The sequence below is a fragment of the Myodes glareolus genome, chromosome 18 (genome assembly GCF_982192425.1).
Source record: "Myodes glareolus chromosome 18, mMyoGla1.1, whole genome shotgun sequence".
In the NCBI taxonomy this organism is placed as follows: Eukaryota; Metazoa; Chordata; class Mammalia; order Rodentia; family Cricetidae; genus Myodes; species Myodes glareolus.
The window spans coordinates 53692714-53715540 of NC_142043.1; the positions used below are offsets into that span (position 1 = coordinate 53692714).

A 22827-nucleotide genomic window follows, 5' to 3' on the forward strand; every position below is an offset into this window, starting at 1 on the left:
TTTACAAAGCTCAGAAGATATCTATCCAGCAAAGCACAGCAATCTTCTTCTTCTTCCCTGGTGCCTTCTATTCATCTAGTGGCAAGTGAAGGACCGAGGCAGCCGTAAGCAAAGAGGCTTAGGGCTCAAGAAGGTACTGTGGGCCAGCAGGGAGTGATGGTGTCTGCCATTCAAGCCTGATAATCTGAGTTGGACTTGACTCGGATCCCCAGAACCCAGGGAAAAGTGGAAGGAGGGAGCCAACCCCACAAAGCTGGGCTCTGGCCTCCACATATGTGCCACACATGGCACTCACATGCCCCTTCCAACAGTAATAAATTAAGAAATAAAATATGGGTACAGTTTCAGGCCTGACTGCTTGATATCGGATAGCCAACTGGGGTGCTCTTGTCTAGGGGAAGACCGAATTCTGCCATGCTCAGCATCCCTTAGGCACTTGGAGTTCTTCATTTGGGATTGGGTCCAGCATATTTCACCTTCCATGTTAACAGGTCATAACGATTGCACAAAAAGAGACAAGAGGCCATGAATTTGAGAAAGAGTCAAAGAGGTATGTGAGGAGTTGGAGGAAGGAAACAGAAAGAGGAAAATAATGTCATTATATTGTAATTTTAGAAAAAAGGGGGAAATGTCATGATTTCAGGCCACCAACATGGACCAGAAACGCCATACAGGAGAGGGCTGCTCCTCTAGTCAGGGTCTTCAGATCGCAAGCATGCCTCGTCTGGAGGATCTAGCCACTTCTGTAGTCCAGTCTGGTCTACGCTGCAAAGCTCTGCCACATCACAGAGACCAAATCAAAGTGGGTTGTGAGGCTAAAGGTAGCCCGGGGTCTGAGTGTTACCAAAATGGCCAAGCAGTGTAAGATTAGAACTGGAAAGGGCCGGGCCATCCTGGTCTTCCTTTCTTTTATTTTCCCAGGGCAGGGAGTTTGTGACCCATTCATGACTTTGCCCTCTGATTCCTACATTGCACCCTTTCCCAAACAGCAAGATTAAGTTAATGGGATTGGTGTCTTTGAGGTTGTATACTACAAAGTATACAGGCTAGGGCATGGAGAGGTGGCTCAGCAGCTAAGGACATATGCAGAGGACCCTAGTTTAGTTTCTAGCACACACACTGGGCAGCTGCGAGCCATTGGGGATTCTAGATCCTGAAGATCTGATGCCCTCTTTTGGCCTCTACAGACATCCATATCCACATGGCAAATACACAGACATGCACATCCCCGCAAAAGTAGTAAGGATAATGATAAATCTTTAAAAGATACAGATGAGTTGTTGGCTCGAACCAGAACCCAATAACGCTGCAGGGTGTAGGCCACAGGCTGTGCTGCAGTGTACCTATGCAATTCGCATATGCAACTTCAACCGTAAAGGGCTGAAATAAGCCAGCCCTCTCTCTATTTTTAAAGACATAAACATCCCATTCCATCCCCAGAAGGGGCCAGCATGGGACTTTTCTGGTTCAAACATTTGGTGCAAGACATGGGGGGCTACTTCTCAGTTAACAGCCCCCTGATCATAACCTGGATTTCTGTAACTCCAGAAGCCTTCCCTTCTGACAGAGTAATATTTATAGAAAATGAAATTTGCGTTTTCAATTGCGCCTGACTTTCTCTTTCATATTCAAATGTTACATAGATTCTCCAATGTGTTTACAGTTTTTCCCAGATTCCTAAATACGAGCACTAAAGACATTCTGAGATATACACATTTTAAAGACGGGTCTGTGTGCACCAAGCTCTCCCCAGATGCTTAACATTCCAAATTTCTCAATAAATGAGGAACACGCTAGGAAAGCAAACACGAACTGACAGTATTTAGTCTAAGTTTCTTTAAATGGTTTAGCATGTTCAATGACAGTATTTCATTATCCGCAGCTATTAGGACACCCAGAGAGGAGGTTTGTGGGATATGGTGTCATTATTACAATGATTGTTTGGGGTTTTCTCATAATGTTCTGTGGTAATGAGTCTTGCTGTCTAGCTTCTGAATCATATATATATATATATATATATATATATATATATGTATATACATACATGCATACATATGCATATATGATTTTTCGTATACATATACAAATATAGGCATGTGAACATATATAAATATACATGCATGTGAATATATATATATATATATATGTATATCTGTGAGAAACCCATGATCCCAGCTTGCTACCATGAGTGCTCATTAGCGAGCATCACAACCCCGCATTCAGTTCTGTGAGCTTTGAACCCGTTCCAGAATGAAGGCTTCAGCAAATGGCAGCTTGGCCTTTTTGCATCTCTGATTTTATTTTTTTCCCTAACACTTAAAAAAAAAATTCAGAAAATTCCCCATAACTGTTCCTTTCACACCTTTTATCTCCTTCATAAATCCATAATATTCACTCATTAAATCTCCCAACTTTGCTGTGTTCTTATGTAATGCTTAATTCTCTTCTCCTCTGGTGTTGGCTTGTGAAATGTCTTTAATTAAAAAAGCTAAAAGCTCTCTAAATCTGGATGGCAGACTCATTTCCAGGGCATTCAGGCATGTTGTCTAATTTTAAAACCCTGACAGGATACATGTAAATTTATGCAAGTTTCACAAAAGTCACAATTTCCTCCTTGAATTCAAGCTAAAGAAAATGCCCCAAGCTCTTTCCAGAACTGTTTGTTTTTCTGGAGCGCTAGATTTTTCTGCCCATTGTGTCAGAGGGAGGTGATTACGGTGAGGACCAGCCCATCAGCATCCTGTCTATCCACTCAGAGGAAAGAGTTAAATTCCCCCCATTATTGATCTAACAGACCCAAAGCTAGGGCTCTGAAATACCATGGTGGGGGGAGGGAGGGAGGGCTCGAGGATATTATCATGTAAATTATTTTGGTTGACAGTAATTAAGAAATTATATGTTAAGAAAATCAGTAATTGTCCACATGAGTCATTAATGTGTTTTCATTCTTTGTAAAATATTCTGGCACGCCCTTCCTTTCTTGCTTTAAATACGCAAAGAGGGGGAAATACAGAGTATTTGGAGCCCAGCAGAGCAACACACTAATTGAAAGTTTGCTTGGAAGGGCAGCTTTGTGGAAACTCTAATGCGGCTCTCAGCCTTTCTCCACGTACCGTCCTTCACCCAAAGATTGTCTTCAGAAAGCTGGGGTAACCCTTTTGAGTACATGAGTTAGGGTCATCCATGAGTTGGCACTGTCCCTGTGGAGGGGGTCATAACCATTGGTCCCAATGCTTAGGAAATCTACCCAGAAAAACCACACACGGGGGGACTCAGAACGAGCCCAGCTATGGGCTATTAACCAGTCCCAGCTAATTCTGTGGCTCCCCAGAAACAGATTCAACCTTTGCCAACATTTGATTTGGAGGGGTCTTAAATCCACAGGAAAGAGACTACATGTGGACAGCGGGAGGCTTGAGACAGGCTCCCAAATGATAGGTACACCTCGGATAGGACTCCAGTTAGCTTATAAATCGCCAATCCCTACAAGAGCATAAATGAAAATTAAGCTTTCTTTTTTTTTTTCTGAAAGGCAGCCTCAAGTACTGACATGTGATACATAATAATAGTCTTAAACTAGTTCTGACATAATATCGCCGGAGCCTGATAACCACAAATGATTGCTTTAGTGAAGAACCAGCCAGAAGCAAGACAGATCCATGTAAAAGTAGCTGGAGCCATAAATACCTCAACAATATTTTATGTCACTTGGTAAAAAGTTAAAGGAGGTTGATAATCATTAACAATAACAACAACAACAACAACCAAAAGAAAAAAAAACAACCCATGCCATGTTCTTTACTATTGTACAGAGATTGTGAAGGCTTATTTCATAGTCCTGAGGCTGCCAGTGCGGTAAATTATGCAGGGCACCAGAGAAGCATTAGGAAGAAATAACAGCAACTTAAATGAAGGCTGACGTAATTCATGATAAACAGTCATTGGAAAATATTACAGTGCTGTCTTTATTTTTTTTTTGAGTGGGTTTAATCAGAAGAGTATGACCATAATCTAACATAAACCACTTCCCCTTTCCATTGTGTTAGTAGCTGGAATTCTGGCATTCACCCTCGCTAGCTGCAAGACTTTTATTCACAATAATTGCTGAATCCAGAGCCTCGACACCTCTGGGGACCTTAACAATGTCAATTTGGAATTCTGATGGATGGAGGAGCTTCCAAGACAAAGTCCCAAATCTCTGAGCTGCATGGTTGGTCCAAAAGTGGAGCTGAAACTGGAGGTTGGTATAGCCAGGGCGCTGTAAGGAATGTGTATCAGCAAGGGAGGCTGGAGACTGCCAACACTGAAGAATGACTGCATTGTCCCTGCTAATAAAACCTAAGATGTGCTATCAACCCAGCACCTGTCCTGATAAGAGCCAACCTTGGGCCCAGATTGTTCCGGGTGTACTGTACATACAGTAGCACTTGAAGACGTTCACACAGGGGCAGCCCAGCCTACCAAGTTCGTTAAGGCTCAATATCACCAGGTTCAAGGCCGGGAGGCGCTGTCACAGACGTGGTTAGGTCTGAAGGTGGGTTCAAAGTTGTCACCTGCTGGGTGGAGCCCCTGGTTAGGAGCAGGTCTCAGGGAGAAAACAGCCCAGGAGGGAGTCACTCAGATATGGGACAGGATTGAACTCTTGGGCACTCACCCCGTGTCTGGGAGTGTAAGGGGAAGACATGATACACAATTATGTCAGCAAGGCCTTCCGGCATCAAGTTCATCGAAATGTTTTTCAGTCAAATATTGATTACCTGTGCTGAGGAAGGAAGAAGAAGCTAAGAGAGAAAGCAGAAAATCTTATGGCTTCTTCCCTCCGCTGGCTTCTGTCTCGCTCATGAGCTGGCCTTTCCAAGGGCTATTAAGAGCAACAGAAGTGATTTCATTTTTTTTTTTCATCCTCTACTTTTCTCTGCCAGCCTTGGGGTGGAGGTGTTAATGAGCTGGAATAAACTCAAAGGCGGGAGAAGAGGCCTTCGAGAAGTTGGGGGCTTCGGTGGTCCACGCAGAGGGCCCACTGAACCCATCCTCCGAAGATCTCTTACAATATCCGAGAGATAGCAGAACACACTATTTTTGACAAGGAATCTTTTCCTCCCGATTGAATCTATTTAAATCGTTCCAGAGGTCAAACTACCCGGCCACTCCTTTAAAGCGATTACAAAATAAGACGAATGGCTCTCTCTGACATTTACACTAATAAAAAAATGTATTGTAGCTCCTCTTACCACCCGAACCTTCGTTTCTTTAAATAGCTCATCTTGAACATTATCAGTGCGTTTTGCTCCGTGTACAAATATTTTGTGTATTACAATGAGCGGCAGAATGCAAAGCTTGCAAAGACTTATTTTTAGACATATGGGAAAAGCAGTTAGAGCTAAAAATAAAGCATGAAGCAAGCACTTATCGGCAATGCCATTGGACAGGCAAACGCCTCTGCCATTGGACTTGGTATTCAGATGCTGTGGAGTGCAGCAAGAAACATCACTTTGAGCACACACAAAAGAAAATATTATTTCACAACCGAAAGCATCCGATCACTAAAAACAACATCTGGGTGTCATTAATAACTTATTCTACAACTGAACTAGCCAAATAATCTGTAGCCTGACTCAGAGCCCCTTAGTTTCTATTTTTGAAAGGAGGTGGTGGTGGAGGCGGTAAGAACTTAATAGCATGCCTTATTTTTGCAAATGTACGCGCCCTGGGCACTTTCTGAATTTCTAGAAACGTGTGCACACATACTAAACAGTATGTGTACACACACAAGTCATGGTTGTTTAATGTGTTAATCACCACTACCCTTGACATGGAGTCCTGCCTTTGTTTTGAGGAAGTTTCTGCTGTAATATTGAGTTCACTCTTTCCCCTCAGAGCCTTGTGTATAATTAGCGTACTTTGTGGATTGGTGAGAATCTGACCATAAACAACATCTGAGAAGCGTTCCCATTTCAAACTCCCACAAAGCCTTTTGTATGTAGCCTCTTAACACATTGAAAGAACAGGCGTACTGTTCAAATAGTCCAGCCCTGAGATAAAAGGACTAACAATATTACTGCCATACAATCCACCGCACCAGAACACCCTAAATATTTATACTAACAGGAGTTGAAAATAGTATCAGGGAAAATGCCAAAATATTTCTTCTACATGTTATTAGTAACAGTCGCTGGGAAGACAGATGCCAAATTCCAGCGTGGTTCTAATTCACTGGGCCCTGTCACATGGCCTGAACTAGGCTTCGTGAAATACCAACAGACTTATGGACTAGGGAAAATTGTCTTTGAGATAATCTATATTTACAGTGTTTTCTTTAAATGCCTCCAACACATCACTCCCCAAGATTCTGAATTTCAATGACAAGATGCACATTTTTTTTTTCATCGTCTCTAGAGTCAGTGGCGCAGCAACCAATGAATTTCATCCTTCCATTTGGCAGGACTTTGCATTGTATCAGCCAGATGGTGCCTGCAACAATGATGCCTCTACAGGAAGAGGTGTTAGGATGGATGAACCATAGTGCTTCGTTGGCGCTCATTAATTTTTCCCCAGAACGGAACTGAGAGTAAATATTTTCAGCGGTATGGGCCACACTAAGTCTGCCATCATTGCCAGAGTTACACACGCTCAAGTGTTGTCAGGTCCCCACATGAAGCTGCAGGAGGCTGGACCAGACCATCAGTGAGAATTTCCCTATACTGACCCATGGCACACAGGGTGAGGATCTCAGCGAAAAGAAGATGCCCTGCCATCCCGCCAGCTTCCCAAACCTAACATCTCACCTCTAGCGGGTGTTCAACTGATGTCGGACCAGGGGAGGTGAAAGATCATGTTTGAAGTCACAAGCAAAGGGATGCAGGTACATTTGAAGAACACCCCTGGCTTCCCTATAAGGGAGCAATGCTTTCTAATATTGCACGAAACTCCCAGAGAAGCTGGGCACGAGTCAGATTCTTGAAGCAGCTATTTAACGAATTAGAATGGTTAGCGGAATGTAAGAAAGACTAGTGTAGCAAGAATCCCAGCACCCAGTTAATTGGCAGGCCGGATGACTTCCTTCAACAGTGCTGTCTCTTTGGTTCTCTCTAAGGTTGCTGGGAGAATCACTGGAGGTAATGACCACAGTAGGTGCTCAATAGAGGTCATGTGAGGTTGGCTCCACTAAGCTTCGAATTAATTTAATATACACCATTCCTCAGGCAGACACCACACAAACCATATTAAGCATATAACTCATAACCTGATGTGTGTTAAAACTCTCAATAAGAGGTAGGAGCTGATGTCATTATCATTCTATTTTAATTAATCAGAATGCTCGGGAAACGAACCATCCTACCTGAGGATGTTGAAATTTGATGGAGAATTATTAGAAATGCCTGTTGTTTTACCAATAGCCTACAAGTGTGTGAAGGCAGAGAATCACCTGGAAGGCCACTCACCCGGGGAGTATCACCTCTGGCTTCACGCACTCCTTCAGCACACGCAGAATGGCCAACATTTGCTCACTGGACTAATTTTGCTAATAACATTGCTCAGAGCCAATATTGTAATAATTACATTTGCACATACATTTTTATGAGATGACTTAAAGCTTCTTCCGTATCCTCAAAGGGACCCAAAGTTCCCCAAAACCATTAAAAACATGTCCAACATTTATTTCTCGATATGGGTACCCAGAACAGCGAATGGAGTGGATCAGACTCTCTGCTGGGTATATTCCCATTAAGAACTCAGAGAAGTGTCATTTCTGGCCTATTGTGTTTTTTAGTCTTAATTTCTTCATAATTACAAATATGGTTTATAGTTCTCAGTGGTCATGGCTCGGCAAAGGGAAAATCCTTGAATGGAACTTGTAGTCGCTGAACGAACACATTCTTACAGCTTCTTCAGCCACATCCTACCCAATGTTTGCTCTCGCCAAAACTGAACTCCCTCCATGCCCTTGACTATAGGCCAGTTAGGAAGGAGGTAATGGCTCTGTCACCTCCGTTCTCTGTCCCTTCTGTGAAGGACTTCAGTTCTGGGCATTTCTACAGCACTGTCTGAATCTTAAGTGGGCAGAGAATGTGACTAAAATACTGGTCACAGAGACGATGTAAGCTTGTACAGTTGTTATGGGAAACATGTGGGGGGTTCCTCAAAGAGTTAAAAATAGAACGGTCATGTGGTTCATCAAGCCCGTGACTGGGTTTATCTAAAGAAAATGCAATCACTATGTTGAAGAGAAACCCATATTCCCAGCTCCAATGTTGCATTATATACAATACGAAGGAACACCTGTCAATGTCAATCAACCTATGACTGGTAATGAGAAGTGTGGAAGTGTGGTATGTGTACACACACACACACACACACACACACACACACACACACACGGGGATACTACTTGGCTTTAAAAACTGAGAAAATCTCATTTGCAACAACATGGATGAGCTTGGAAGATATGCTGAATGAACTAATCCAGGAGCAGAGAAATAGATACAGAGCATTATCATTTATTAGTGGGATCTAAGAAGACCACAAGAAGACCTGCAGGATAGGGTGGTGGTTACTAAGGACAGGCGTAGGGAGGGGAGACTGGGAGATGTGGGTTAATGCACACAGAATTTCGATCAGACGGGAGGAAGAAGTCGGAAAGATCTACTGTGGATTTGCTGACTATGAAGACTGCATTGTATTTTTGAAACTTGATGATAGTAAATTTATTTTGCTCTCATCATGAAAAAATCAAGTGGGCAAGGAAATGCATGCGTTAATTTGCCTTAGCCCTTTCACAATGCGTATTTTCAAAACAGTACTTCGTTCACAACAAATGCATTGCGAATATATTCCGTTTGACATATAAAACATTTCGGTACCAAGACATTACCCATTCAAACCTGAGAGATCAGAGGCAGATTCTCAGGCATCATAGCGCCAGTGGGTTCTCTAACACAGCAGTTCTCAACCTGTGGGTCACAACCCTTTGGGGGGTGTTAGACGACCCTTTCACAGAGGTCACCTAAGGCCTTCAGAAAACACAGGTATTTACAGTGCGATTCATAACAGTAGCAAAACTCGAGTTACGAAGTAGCAATGGAAATAATTTTGTGGCTGGGGACCATTACAACATGAGGAACTGTATTTTGCTTACAGGAAAAATAGTCCTGATCATAGAAACCCTTATGATTTCTCCCAGGGAAACCATCTCAATGTTGACATTTTTTTTTTGTGCTTGAAGATGTTCACAACAGTATTAAAAGCACATAACACGTCATAATACTACCAGAGTCACAGAGGAAGGGATCTAAGCTTCAAGTAGAAAGATTGTGTGAACATGGATAAACTCATTTTATGCAATACTGCACAGCCATTAAAATGGTATTCACAAAATGTTTAACATGGGGAATGTCTATTTTCTAATAAGGAAAATTTAAAGATGACAAAATTGCATTCAGGATGTTCTCAAGTTACTGAATATGCTTCCAAAAAAGAAAAAAAAAAGACTAGTTAGAAATGATGGGTTATGTAAGACCATTGATGACTTTTGGGGATAGGAACTGAGATATTGGTGAGATGATTGACAACGTTTCTAAAGACAAGAACGTGGGACTATGAGGCCTCATAAACGACCTAGACCCCAATCTGACCACCACATACCTATTCCTAGCTGGTGTTTTTTCCCTTTGATGTGCTTAATGGAAGTTTCTGTGGCGTGAAGCTGTAAGGATTAGGTCATCAGATGTGTGGAAAGGGCTTAGCATAGGGCCCAGCATATGGTCTATGCCCACAGAGGGCTGGCAATTATTATTATTATGTTAGTACTTTTCATAATAGAAATAATTTTCCATAATGAGAAAAATATTTTTGAACAGTATATGAGTTGTTTTCTTCTCTTTCCTTTTCCTCATTAAATTATTACTCCATGGAGATGAGAGAAGGGGCCTATCTGGTGAGTGGAAAGTTCTGGTTGGCTACCGTGTGGACCATGGCATGCCCTCAAACCCTGAGCAGTGTGTGGGGTATGGCTAAAGTCAGATATGGTGGCTCACACCTATAATCCCAGCTCTGACGCTGAGACCAGAAAATTAAGAGTTCAAGGCTAGTCTGGATTCTACAAGCAACACCCTGCCAAAGCAGACAAGAGTACACTCCTAGGGTTAGCAAATTATAGGGTCTCTAAACATCCTTGCAAGTGAACAATCCTCAGTGAAAGACACTGATCAACTTCTGAAGAATGCTTCTGGGCTTTGAAAAGAAAAATCAATGTTGAGGGGAAAAACCCTGTTCTCTTTGAGCTAACTCCTTCCCTTGATAATTCGGTCTACCAGGAGCAAAAGTTGGGAGGGGGTGGGTTCAACAAATACTTGACTTATCTAAGAAAGGAGATAAGGATGATGGGGGCCTGAAATCTGGACTCCGGGAGTGGTTTCTGTATTATTTAAATAAACACATTGTTACAAATACAAATAGGCTTGATTCTTACCCCAAGAAGGTCCTTATGATCCAATGAAAAATACATATAAGACTAATAATTTTAATAACAGGCCAAATGTTCATAGATAGGGGCCTAAGGAGATGGTTCTGGGAGCCGGTAAAGACGCTAGCTATCAACCTCAGTTTGATTCCGAAACCTACACGGTACAAGGAGAGCAACGGTTCTTCAAGCTGTCCTTTGACCTTCATAGGCAGGGGCATGCACGTACTTTCCAAAAATAAGTACTGGGTGTTTTATTTTTAACAACAAGGGGAGGATGCTCGAACATTATTTTTTGATCTTCAATACTCAAGTAAGAATCCAGGAATAATGGCATGCATTTATAATCCAAGAGACGGGGAAGTAAAGACAGGTGGATCTGTGGGGTTCACTAGCCATTCAGCCTAGCCCAGTTTGAGAGACCTCTGAGCCAGCAAGAGACCCTGTCTCTAGAAATAATATTTGTGGCTCCTGAGGAACATTAACTTAGGTTCACCTCTGACCTGTGCATGTATGTGCACACACATGTGATGTACATCCATATTCACACTCACACAGGTGCAAACGTGGAGGTGCATCTGCACACACGCACACACAAGGTGTGCATCAAAACTAAAACAAACAAACGAAAAGATTGGACAAGTATTGAGCATCTAGAGAGGGATATCAAGTACAATGTTAAAAATGCCTACTCTGAACTCATTCTTCCAGCCTGGAATCCGCCTTTGAAGAGCCAGTTCACCAAGAGAGCCTTCAGTTAACCCAGCAGCCTCCCTTCTCCCCTTCCTTAGAGATCGGATGGAAGGACCCAATTTAATAAGAAGGAAGTCGGGTTTTGTTCTAAGAGGCCTTTCTGAGGTCTTCACCGCAGTGGGGTCTCTGAGAGAAGGACTGAGGAGCGCATGCTTCCTCAGGAGAAGATGACATCAACTAAGGGGACAAGTTTGCTTATGGGACCTGCTTTTATTGGCAACTAAAGGCTAGAAGCAGTAGAGGAAGCAAATTGCACTATAAGTCTAGGGTCTTTTCCAGTTCTTCTCCTGCAATGGCTCCCTCCATGAATCTCTCAAAATCCTGCTAGAGAGCCACCTCCCTGGGAGACTTCCCCAGCACCAGGTCCCTTTTAAAGGGCATCTGTGAACCCCGACATAACCTCTTCTGTTTCCCCAGTGGAATATCCTGCAGGGGCTGCTACCCGGTCCAAAGTTCCCACTTAACAAGCCTTGCTCATGCCGTCCCCTTTGTGACTCCAAGTAAGAGGCTCTCAGCTCCTCTTGTTCTATAGCCAAAGGGTGCCCACAGGCCTCTGTGCATGCATGCACTTGTGTTTGTATGTGTGTGTTGAGGGTTGGAAGGCCTGTGCACGCATGTGCGCATTAAGGGTGCACAGGCCTGAGTCTGTGTGCTGGGTGGGAACAGTCAACCCAACTTCTTCAGTAGGTACTGGTCTATGACCCCATGAGAATTGCTCAGCCTCTCGGAGGCCACTCAGAGGCAGAATGTGAGCTGCTAAGAAGATCACTAAGCGACATTTGCAGTGGGCCATCGCGCTGTCTTTACTGACACAACCTAATTTTTAAGTGCTTTGAGAATACAGACTGGTACCCCAGCACCGCCCCGAATTCTGCTTGGAGCACAGTTGGTGGTCAGTGAGCCAATGGATGAGCACCCAGGACCGTGAGAACGCCCTGGTCTTTTTCCGCCCATCTCAGCTCTTCTGCAGTCCTCCCAGTTGACCACTGAGCAGCAAGAAGGCCACCAGAGAAGAAGCTGTCAGGGAGAGTGTTTCTATGCAGCTTCAAAAGGGGATACAAAGCCTCCATGAAGGAGCCGCGGCCCATGCCAGTCACTGCTGAGAAGATGCCCTGAACAGCCAAGCCCAACTGGCCCCTGTGCCAATAGCCTGGCGACTCTGCCTCCTTCGAAAGACCCATTACCAAATCATGGCAGGCTAAATTTAATTTTAAAAAGGGAAATGATTTATGTGCTACAGGAATAAAGAAGTGATAGAGGCAGAAAGCTTGCACACATTTCATTTTTTGAAATTAGGCCTATAATTTTTTCATTAAAGGAGGGTGCCAAGTTGGGAAAGCCAAAGCTCTCTAAGCAGAAAATTACGGAGAGGTGTATGGGGCAAGTCCCAAGAGCCTAGCTGCCTGGGTCTCCAGTCCAGGAGGAGGCGGGGCTTTTATTCTCCGCCCCCTTCCGTGTGCAATCTGCTCCAGCTCTTAAAGGGCCCTCACCTAGCTGCGTCTCGGGTCAGAAGGGATGAGAGAGCCTCAGCAGGGGAAGGAAAAACACGGGATGATTTGTCACAGAGAGCAGAGGGCTGAGCAGGGACCAGGGGGTCACAGAGGGGAGAGGGTGGCAGCTGGCATCAGGGTTTTGTGGTTCCAAGCCAGTGCTTTTTGGATTTTGAATCTTCCAGAGCATTCCTTTTCTAACTATTCCCAGATATATCCATCTCTTCAATCAAAGCTCTTGGGTGCGAGTGGAAATCCCTTGTCTAGAAAGATGATGGCCAGCTACGTGCTTCTACTTGGTCCAATGTCAAGGAGTCAACATATTCTTTCTAAGCAGTCATGGGAAGGGGAACACTATAGGCTTGGCGCCAAGCGGTCTAGGTTCAAATCCCGGCCCACCCACTCTCTGGCTGGGTAGCATCGCTATACTCTGATGTCTTTACTCATCACATGGGGAGAGAAGCAGCTTGTGCACCATTCCCCCATTTCATCAGGGTCCATCACATGCCTACTACCTGCAACTCCTCTCCCGGCCCCTGGGCACACAGCTGTGAACAGGACAGAAAGCATGCTGTTTCCGTGACCAAGGGCTGACAGTAGTGCGTGTGGGGAGTGGGGAGAGAGCCGGCAGACCCGTAAATAAACAATTACAGGAGTTAATGTCAGATAATGATGAGTTGTGGGCCAATAATGACATGTTGGGTGATGAGGTTGAGCTGGACTTCTGGAAGAAGGATGGCCAGATACTGTCTCTCTGGGGAGGAGACAGCAGGGCTGGGCCCTAACTGATGAGATCTACGCCGCCTGGGGGAATGCATTCCAAAGGGACAGCAAACAAGGCTTTCTGGCCAGAACAGATGCGGAATGGCTTTTAGAACCAACTCATACCTCCTTTTCCCAAGCAGTTGCCACGGCTCTAAAGCAATTTCTGTGGGTGTTTGCACCGCGACTCTGGTGTGCGGCCGCGGTCATGTCGGGTGATGTAAGAGGCAAAACGTTCTAGTAATAATAGAGTTTGGTAGTGTTTGTTCATCGTCGGAGCCATCTAGGGAGGCCTGCTCCTGGGAGGTGTGGTCCCTAACTGTCTTATATCTTGTCATTCTTGTCTGTATGCCCTTCAATGGGAGCAATTTGAGACCCAGGGAATTCTGCCTCGAGTGTTCACCAGGATTAGAACCGTGCTTGGTTGACCCCACAATAATGGTGGCCATCACGAGAGGTGTGGCGTAGACACTGACTGAACAGATTGGCTCCTACTGTACATCACTCACGGAAGCTATAATATAAGTGTCTCTAAAGGGTCTCAGATATAAGAGAGGGACTTAAGTCAATCTCTTTCCCCTGGCAGGACACGAAGAAGTACATCAGAGAGCATCTCCCATGTAGCAGGAAGGTTTCTGTTTCTGTCATTTGCTTGCTTTAAGATTTATTTATTTGGGGGGCACTGGGGAAGCAGTTAAAAGCACATATCAGAGGACCCAACTTCGGCTCCCATGTCAGGGAGAGACCAAAGTTGGCCCCTGAGAACACCCAATGTACATGCAAGTACCCACACACAGACCCAAACTATATGCCTGACTAAAAGTAAGATCAATTTTTTTAAAAAAAATTACATTTTTAATGTTGTTTGTAGATATGCTTTGTTTATATGTATTTAGTTGCACTACATGTGTGCCCAAAAAAATGGGCATTGGGTCCCCCTGGAACAGATAAGCTGCCATCTGGGTGCAGGGAACTGAACCCGGATCCTCTGTAAAAGCAGCCAGTGCTCTTAACCACTGAGCCATCTCACCAGTCCTCTCAAGAAGAATTTTAAACATAGCAAAGATACTCAATCTCATTCTAACAGCCTTACCTTTTACTAAGATATTTGCCCATTATTTTTCAATAGCTGTTTTTTTATAAAGTATGTGTGTGTGTGTGTGTGTATGTGTGTGTGTGTGTGTGTGTGTGTAATTAACAAGGTAAACAAGGTATCGTGTTTCCTAAGCTGGCTTCAAAAATGCTACACAGCCAAGGATGACCTTGGACTCCTACTCCGCCAGCCTCTACCTTCCAAGTGCTAGAATGGGAGGGATGCATCCCCACTCCCCGACTATGGGCCACGGGAGACTGAACCCAGAGTTCCACAAATGCTAGTCAAGTATGTTACCAACCAAGCTGCATCCCAAACTTTTTTTTTTAATTAAAAAAAAAAATCTGGTTATGGCAGGGACTATATGGCTCTTGGTTTTGTAATGGAGAATGAGCCATTTTCTGGATGGAATGTCAGGCCAAGGGTCAACACAGACATGGTCTCTTCCTTCTGGGGTAGAGGTGAACGCATCACAGCCGAGAGTCCAACAGCAGTGGCTACTAACTCCCAGAATCCCCTCAGCTACGAAAGGCATCTAAGCTATTTTAAAATATCCTTTCAAGTGCTCCCAAAAGCAAAAAAAAAAAAAAAAAAAAAAAAAAAAAAAGGCACTAATCCTCAAAGTTTTTTAGACTGTGACTCCAAATTAATTCATAGCGGCAACTTACAACTTCTTTCCCTAAATCCCTAAGTGATCTGGGATCCAGAATCCCAGTGCCTCTGACCAAGGTTGTTTGCTCTCAAGTCCCTCTCCACTCACAACTCCAAAGGTAGAATCCATGTGGTACTCGTTACGTGGAACACATCACACATCTGATGTACCTCTACCCACAGACTTCCATGGGTTTGGCTCACTGTGTTATATCAGAACTTAAACATGCTAAGCAAGAGCGACTTGCTTACACTCCCCTCGAGGGACAAACAGACTCTAGGAAATGTCCTGGGCACCATGAGATTTCTGATGGCCGAGATCTTCCGCACAAACAGTAACATGCCTGCAGCCCATGACTCTTTTCCTACTCACTTTCAATTAAAGACAAAGAACCACTTCATTTTCCTTCGAGAGACGGGTGACCACCAAAGACAGTGAAATCCCAAATGTGGACAGGGGCCAAGAGCAGAGACATTTGATCATCAGAATCCGCTGTGACCATGAAAGCCACTTTGGTAAGGAAAACAACAACAAAAACAATTTAGTCGCAAATTTCCGTGATCCTTGACACAACTCCTGCCTTTCCTTCATTTCCAGACAAGCACGTGATCTTCAGAGGGGAGGAGGCAGTGCCCAGCTCTCCTTTCTGCTTTATTAATGATTTTGCATGTTTTGAATTTCCTTTCGTTAAAAACTCAAGGTCTCGTCCCTTCTCTGTTCCGGCTTTTCCCTTTGCTTTTACTTCTTTTGTCTATAATGTCATCATTTCAACTAACAGGAAATGGGGAAGGGCAAAGTTCAATGCAGACTCAGAAGAGCGGTTTCCAAGCACACTGTGATGTGTGGACAACTTTACACGTCCATTCAGGCTCTGGTTAACCCCCCAGTTCGCCCAGGGATGGGATTTCCTTAGGATTCAACGAACACTGTGATTTCCTATGAATACACACTAAGACCTAAGACGCCAATAGAAGCACTTTGATTTCATGTGTATGAAGGGTTGACAAATTAAATTCAACAGAAGCACACACAGTGGAGCAGGAGAATACAGTCTTATACTGGTCCTTGTTCCAATGTTCTTATCTCTTATCAAGGTATTTGTCTATTTTTTCTCAACAATCCATTCTTTCCTGGTGTGTATGTGTGTGTGTGTGTGTGTGTGTGTGTGTGTGTGTGTGTGTGTGTAAGTGACAGGACTGACTTACTCTGAACCTGAGAAGATGGCTGTGTTTGGCTGGTTGTACAGATGGAACCAGTAAGGGGCCCCATGGCGTCGGCCTTAGAGAATCAGATGGTTGAGCCCGGGTTTGCACCTGACCCCTTTGCACGTGAGTTTAGCACTCTGCTCGACTGCATCTTGCGCTCCTTTTCCACACCCTATCCCCAGTGGAATGCGTGTCTTAGTATATAAACAGCCAGGCCCTTCTTCCTGTACACCAGAGCTCATGGCATCTACTCAAGGGTCAAATGCCTGGTGACAGCCCATCTCATCTCGTTGCTTTGCATGTGGTTGACCAAAGTCAAGCTCCACTCTGCCCCACTCCCTCGTCAACAAACACCCCAATGGCCAAAAAAAAAAAACCCTTAAAAGCATGCCTTCTGCTTCCTATGCCTCTGCAATTCAACACATACACACACACACACACACACACACACATACTGAACCACATCTAAAGACATGTAATCCTACCTACTTTTAAAGACTGTTTATGTAAATGAGGCTACCTTTGCACTTCTCTGACAAGAGCCAGTATCTTGAAGTTAGCCGTCCCATGTGCCTCTGTTTGAATTTAGTTTGTCAACACTCCACACAAGTGAAATCAATTGGCATGATATTACTGTAAACACCGTGCGTTAAGCGGTGGACCTTGTATTGTTCTAACTGCAAAGAACAGAAAAACTGTTTACTGGTGTGGTTTTCTTCTCTAGCGCACATAATATAAATGCCAGAGTGCATTTTATAAAACAGAAATCATTACATAACCAGGTAAAAGCAGGAAGTGGAGCTGTTGGGAAGACGTCTGTGTTGGGAGGATTGCTACGGGACAGTGGGAGCAGGAATCACCCTTGCGGCCGAGGATTTTATGAAGAAAAACAAAATGTCATTCACGTCACGCTCCCTTCATTGTTATTAAAATTTCATTTCCTGATTGCATGTGCCATACAATGAATTTTCATAATGCTTCAATGGGGAGTCCGATGTGTTAGTTAAAAAAAAAAAAATCGTCAATTATCTCGTGCGAAGAAAGCACATTGCCAGCAGAGCCGTGTGACTGACAAGAGAGAAGAATATGGGCAGGATGTGGGGGCCGCAGCTCTTCAATCAGTCGCCATTAATATGATTCAATTTCTGCTCAAGTCATAGGTTTAGACATTACACAGCACTGTAAGCAAGGAAGGGGCTTGCATAACGCAGCGAGGAAAGCAGATGGCGTGTTATCAAAACCCTTCAAGCCTAAAATAACCTTCCCAAGTAAGGAGGATAGTTAATTAAAACCAGGATATATTTACTCGATTCTGAATATCTCAATGTAAATAAAAATCAAAATGACACTACTGTAATATTGGATTAAATGATGAAATTTCATCTATTTTATTTTTCTTTAATAGTTTCTAATCAAGCTTTTCATTAAGCGGCTTCATAAAAATTCCACAGAGAATTTATTTATAGGGACCGGTTGTAGATTTAAAAGGTTTACTTTTATTGTTCAATTAAAGCTGCTATTCGGTGGACAGCTTAGACTAGCGTGGAGGGGGCAAAGCTGCCTGGTAGTAGGGAAGGCTGTGCCCTAAAGCGAAGATTCATTTCAGACGTGTTTTGGTTACACACGCGTAAGCCATGTTGGTGAGTCAGAGAAAGGGTGGGCTCATCTCTGTCCAAAAGAGTTCATTCCTGCTTCAAAGTCACTGGCTGGCTTCTTCCCAGCCTGGCTACCAGCTCCCACATTCATATCTTCTTATGACACACCCTAAGGTTGACTAGGATCACAGTTTAAGAGAGTGATGGTAGACCCCAGCCAATGGAGACTTGACGATCGAATTATCAATACTCTACATATTTTTTTTTCCTAAGAGGTTTCTAAACCGTGGATCTCCATCTTTTAAAACCAGGCCAAGAAAAGGCTAGGGAGATGGCTCACTTGGTAGATGTACACTGCAATGCAATACCCAGAATAGAGGCCTATGCTTGTCAGCCCGGTCCTGGGGAGGTAGAGACAGGACAATCCCCAGAGCTTGCCTCCTAACTAGCCTAACCTACTGGGGAACATTCCACACCAATGAGAGACCCTGTCTCAAACGAAAAGGTGGCGGGAGTTTCAGAAGTGACGCCCAAGTTTGTCTGCTGGCTTCTACGTGTGCACACATGCGAGTGCACCCCCACATACAAACATGCAACCACACACAGAAGAAAAAAACGAAAGACCGAGTTCAGATGCTATTGCAAGGCTTTCCTTGACCTCACCCTGACTGCTGTCTCGGGCATCCAGTCCTACCCCAAATCACTGCTGAATTCCTACCCCAGTAGCTGTGACCGCCGTCATTGATTTTCTTTGTAACACAATTAGGTTTCCAGGTGTGTTAATCCTGTCTTCCCTATTTAGATTCTTAATCCTCAAAACAAACAAGGACCACATTTTATTTCTTTTTTTCTCTGTACCCCCTCTGTCGCTCATGCCATAGAAGAAAAGCAACGTATCAGTTAATTAATAAACCAAATATCGTCACTCATAGAGAATGAGTTACTGCACTTTGGAGAGGAAACAAGGAGGGATTTTATGGCGATTTTGGAATAATTCAAATAATTGATGGAGCTGTCAAATACTGTAAATTCTTTGCCATCCGCTCCACGATTCCTCCACCCGGTGGTGTGGCTAATAAAGTCTGATTTTTATAGCCGAGGCATACTGTTACTTGAATTTTATTTGACTGATCCCTGAAGCCACTGAATGAGCGGCACAGAATAGATGCAGCATAGACAGCGCGTCTGTGAGCCCCCTGGCACTCCGGGTGACCTGACAGAGGCGCTTCCGTCTCAGGAACGCTTGCTCAATGCTAGTCGCTAATTAAACTGACGCACTATCAACTGTTAGTGGGTTCGAGAATCCCGCTCCTACGTTTTTAACAAGTGCTTTAACCTGTGTCAATTTCACATATTACCAGTTGGGAGGGTTAGAGAGTCGCTGTCCGGACACTTAGATGCGTTCCTAAGGATGTGCGGGACGCACATGGGCAAAAGTGCTCCAACGGAGTCAAGACCAGCAGCATGGCTTACGTGTGAGCAGGAGCTACTGTAAACCCTCTGAGGGCCAATCTAAGCACTGACGGTGATCTAGCTCATGACTGAACTCGCCTGCTGGAAGCTCACTAAAGAGCCTTTATTCCAAGAGAAATTGTCTCCTTCCAGAGGCTGGAGAAGAAAGACAGAATTAAAAGTGAAGTATGCCAAAAGAAAGTTCAGGAGCCCATTCACGGAGACGCTCATGTTTGCACGCCCGTTTAAAATTCCTTCAGGAATGTTCCAACAATCACTGGTCATTGTTGGGTAGGACCTTCTATTTTCCAACTGTAGACAGAACGGCTTTGAAACTCAGTGACTAATAATTCCTAAATTAGCCAAAAAGGTTAAAACATTTTTTTTTCATTATGTGACATTGTTAACGACTAACTTTGAATACTTTTAAGTAGGGAAAATATTCTCTTGGCTTTACTCAGTGTTAGGACTTTAGAGATCTTTTGATCAGCTGGTAGGACACAGGGCTTGGCAGCAAGGAATGTGGGTGATTTTTTTTTTCTCTCAAATCATGAAGAGGGCAGATCTGTAAATGTTCATCTGAGAGGAAAGGGTATTTGATAATTGTATTGGATACACTGATCTACTTTAATGAGAAACCTATTTGACTAATAAAAATATGACAATATAGACTTCTGTGAAGAAGGAAAATCTAACACACACACACACACACACCACGAGACACGCACTCACTACTCTCACATAGTCACTACCTTTGGGCTCCAGTGAGCTTAGATCTTGTTGTCCCCTTCCCACTTCTCCTTTTTGGCCTCCTCAGGCCACCAGATCCCATCCCTTCACCCTTGATCCTCTACAGTTTCACGCATCCTTTGTAGCGGCCTAAGAGCTCCCAAAGGCACACGCCGTCAAATTGGAGAGGCCACGGTAGACTTGCAAAACCATGGAGAGGTATCTTAGAGCTAATTGGGACAACGTGGATTTGAATATTCTGCAAATGAGGCATCCTTGGAGACAATGTAAGTCAACAGGATCAGGCAAGGCACTGGCTTGAAGAAAGTCTATGTATGCATATATGTCTCAACCTCTTTTCCTCCTTGGCTCTCCTGTTGAACAGGGTACCATCATAATATCTATGAAGGGGATTCCAAGACAAGCGGTGTGTGTGTGTTCATGTCTTTGTATGCATAGGAACACCCAATCAATGGGGAACCATGGGCATGATGCAATTTCTTCAACCAATGGACGCTGAAGGCAAGCTAGATGACGACAGTGTCTTAGCTTGCCTTCGCTGGCAGTGCACAATGCAAGGTCTTCAGAGATCAGATATAGTGTCTGACAGGCCCTTTGCCGAGAAGACACGTGACAAGTCAGCTAGGCCAGGATTGGACATGTGAGTGAAAATTTAAAGGACAGCGCACATCTACAATTCATGTATGTATGTATGTATGTATGCATGCATATAGTATGTATGTATGTATGTACCTATCTATCTAACATTCCATCGATCTTTCATCTCTACCTCATAGTATTGAACAGTTATGATTTATGCCTTCTTGTAGTACCTTATTAAATTAGAAAATTTAAACACCAATATTTAAATAACCTAAGCCATCGAAGGAAGAACATGAAAGCAACCAATCTCAAAGTCTACCTTCGAAACCCACCAAGCCCCTCCCAATTATATATTGAACAGCAAACACAAGACTTTCACCAGTGGTGAATGGTCGCTACCAGACACGCCAGGACACCTTGTGCTGCAGTAATATGGGGTCTGGGTGGAGTAAGGTGGCGAAGGCAAGCCCTGCCTCCCGGCACCGCTCATGGTATGAACTGAAAACGAGTATGAAATAGAGTAAAAGACAAACACTCACCGAACTCATCGCATATACTCTCGTTCTCTATGAGAGTAGGGTGATCAAAGGTATCCCGGCAGTACAGGATCTGAGGGTTTCTGCTGACCATTGCGATGCCCCCCAGGGCTAATGCAAACTGGTCCGTGAGGATGGATGATGGCTTATCCTGGATCCGCTTAAGCATGGACCGGTACCGGCAGTACTGAGGGTAGCTGAGCACAATCACATTGGTTTCTTCCTCATCTTCCCCTAGACAGAAAAGAAAACACATCCATTATCCTCTTCCTGCCGACAAAAAGAGCTGCCACAGCCGTGACTTACTTTCAATAGCCACTTTTGCCTTGGCTGTCTTCTTCAGCAAAGGCCTCATCCTTACCATGGTCTGGCAATGCCAGAATCTTCCAGAATCCCCCTTCTCAGCCAGCTCCCCATCCTCAAAGCCTGAAGCCACCTGAATGTAACCATTTTGTGGCCCCATGGGCATACATAATATGCGATACTTCAGTTACTTGAGGGCAGTCAAACTAAAAATCTCCTCCCAGAGATTTCGATGTATTTCTTTTAGTCACTGGTGTCACTGTGATAGGGAAACCTTGATGAGTTTTTGACAATTATTGCTTGGTTTAGATGGATTACACATTTTGGATGTGCACACATGCACATGTTCTTAGGGTTGACAAAAATGTTTGGATCCTAGAGAAAGGTCCATAGATCTAAGGAGCATAGCCATCTGTTCTGGGGCTCAATACATATTCTGTGTTCTCTTTCTGGGCCTAGAGAAAGGCTGTACTTCCCACCCTTGGGAGTCCAGGAGGCCCTAGACTTGTTTTTGGCCAATGAAATGTGACAGAAGTAGTGCCTGCTTTAGAGCCAGGGTGCCATGGACCACCGCGTCCCTTCATCTTTGTTCTTGCCATCTGTAATGCTCAGCCGACAGACCCTCTGTCAGTCTGGGTCTTGGAGTTCAAACAACATGGAGCAGAGACCCTGGCTGATCCGAAATGGATGCAAACACAGCAGAAATGATGCCCACGTTGTTTCTGAAGACACAGTTCGGGGGATCATTGTTAGGACGGCATGGTTTACCCCAACTTGATTGATACCACTATCTTCTCCACCTACCCTCACATCTGTACCCTCCCCCATCTTATAATGTTTCTCATAGCCACCTGGTAACCTGGCACATCCCAGAGAATCATGCTGACAGGCTCCCCAAACATCCTTGAGAGACAGTCCCATCAGGATCTTCTTAACTCAGAAAATGCTGCAAATCTTCCTCTTAAATGCTCATGATGCCTAGTGTTAGCCCACTGTGTTTGGGGAATATTTGCCTAACCCAGATTCATCACCGAGAAATCCTTCGTTCGTTTCAAGCTCGAGAAGTGGCAAGCAACCCCTTTGGTAGTCTGTTACCTGCAGCCAAGCCAAGCTGAATTTGGGTTTCCTGACCCACTCCATCAGCGCGCCGCTCAGCCATTCCCAGATTTGTCATTTGTACGTCCAATGGGAAAAC

The 22827-nt window shown here is 44.1% G+C and overlaps 1 protein-coding gene across 1 annotated transcript in view; it reads right to left on the minus strand.

Annotated features, from left to right (window-relative positions):
- Nucleotides 1–22827, minus strand: part of Arid5b (AT-rich interaction domain 5B) — a 176250-nt gene that overhangs the window by 69359 nt on the left and 84064 nt on the right. Inside the window, 1 exon segment of the mRNA XM_048451570.3 lies at nt 21333–21563. Coding sequence (XP_048307527.2) covers nt 21333–21563 — 231 coding nt within the window.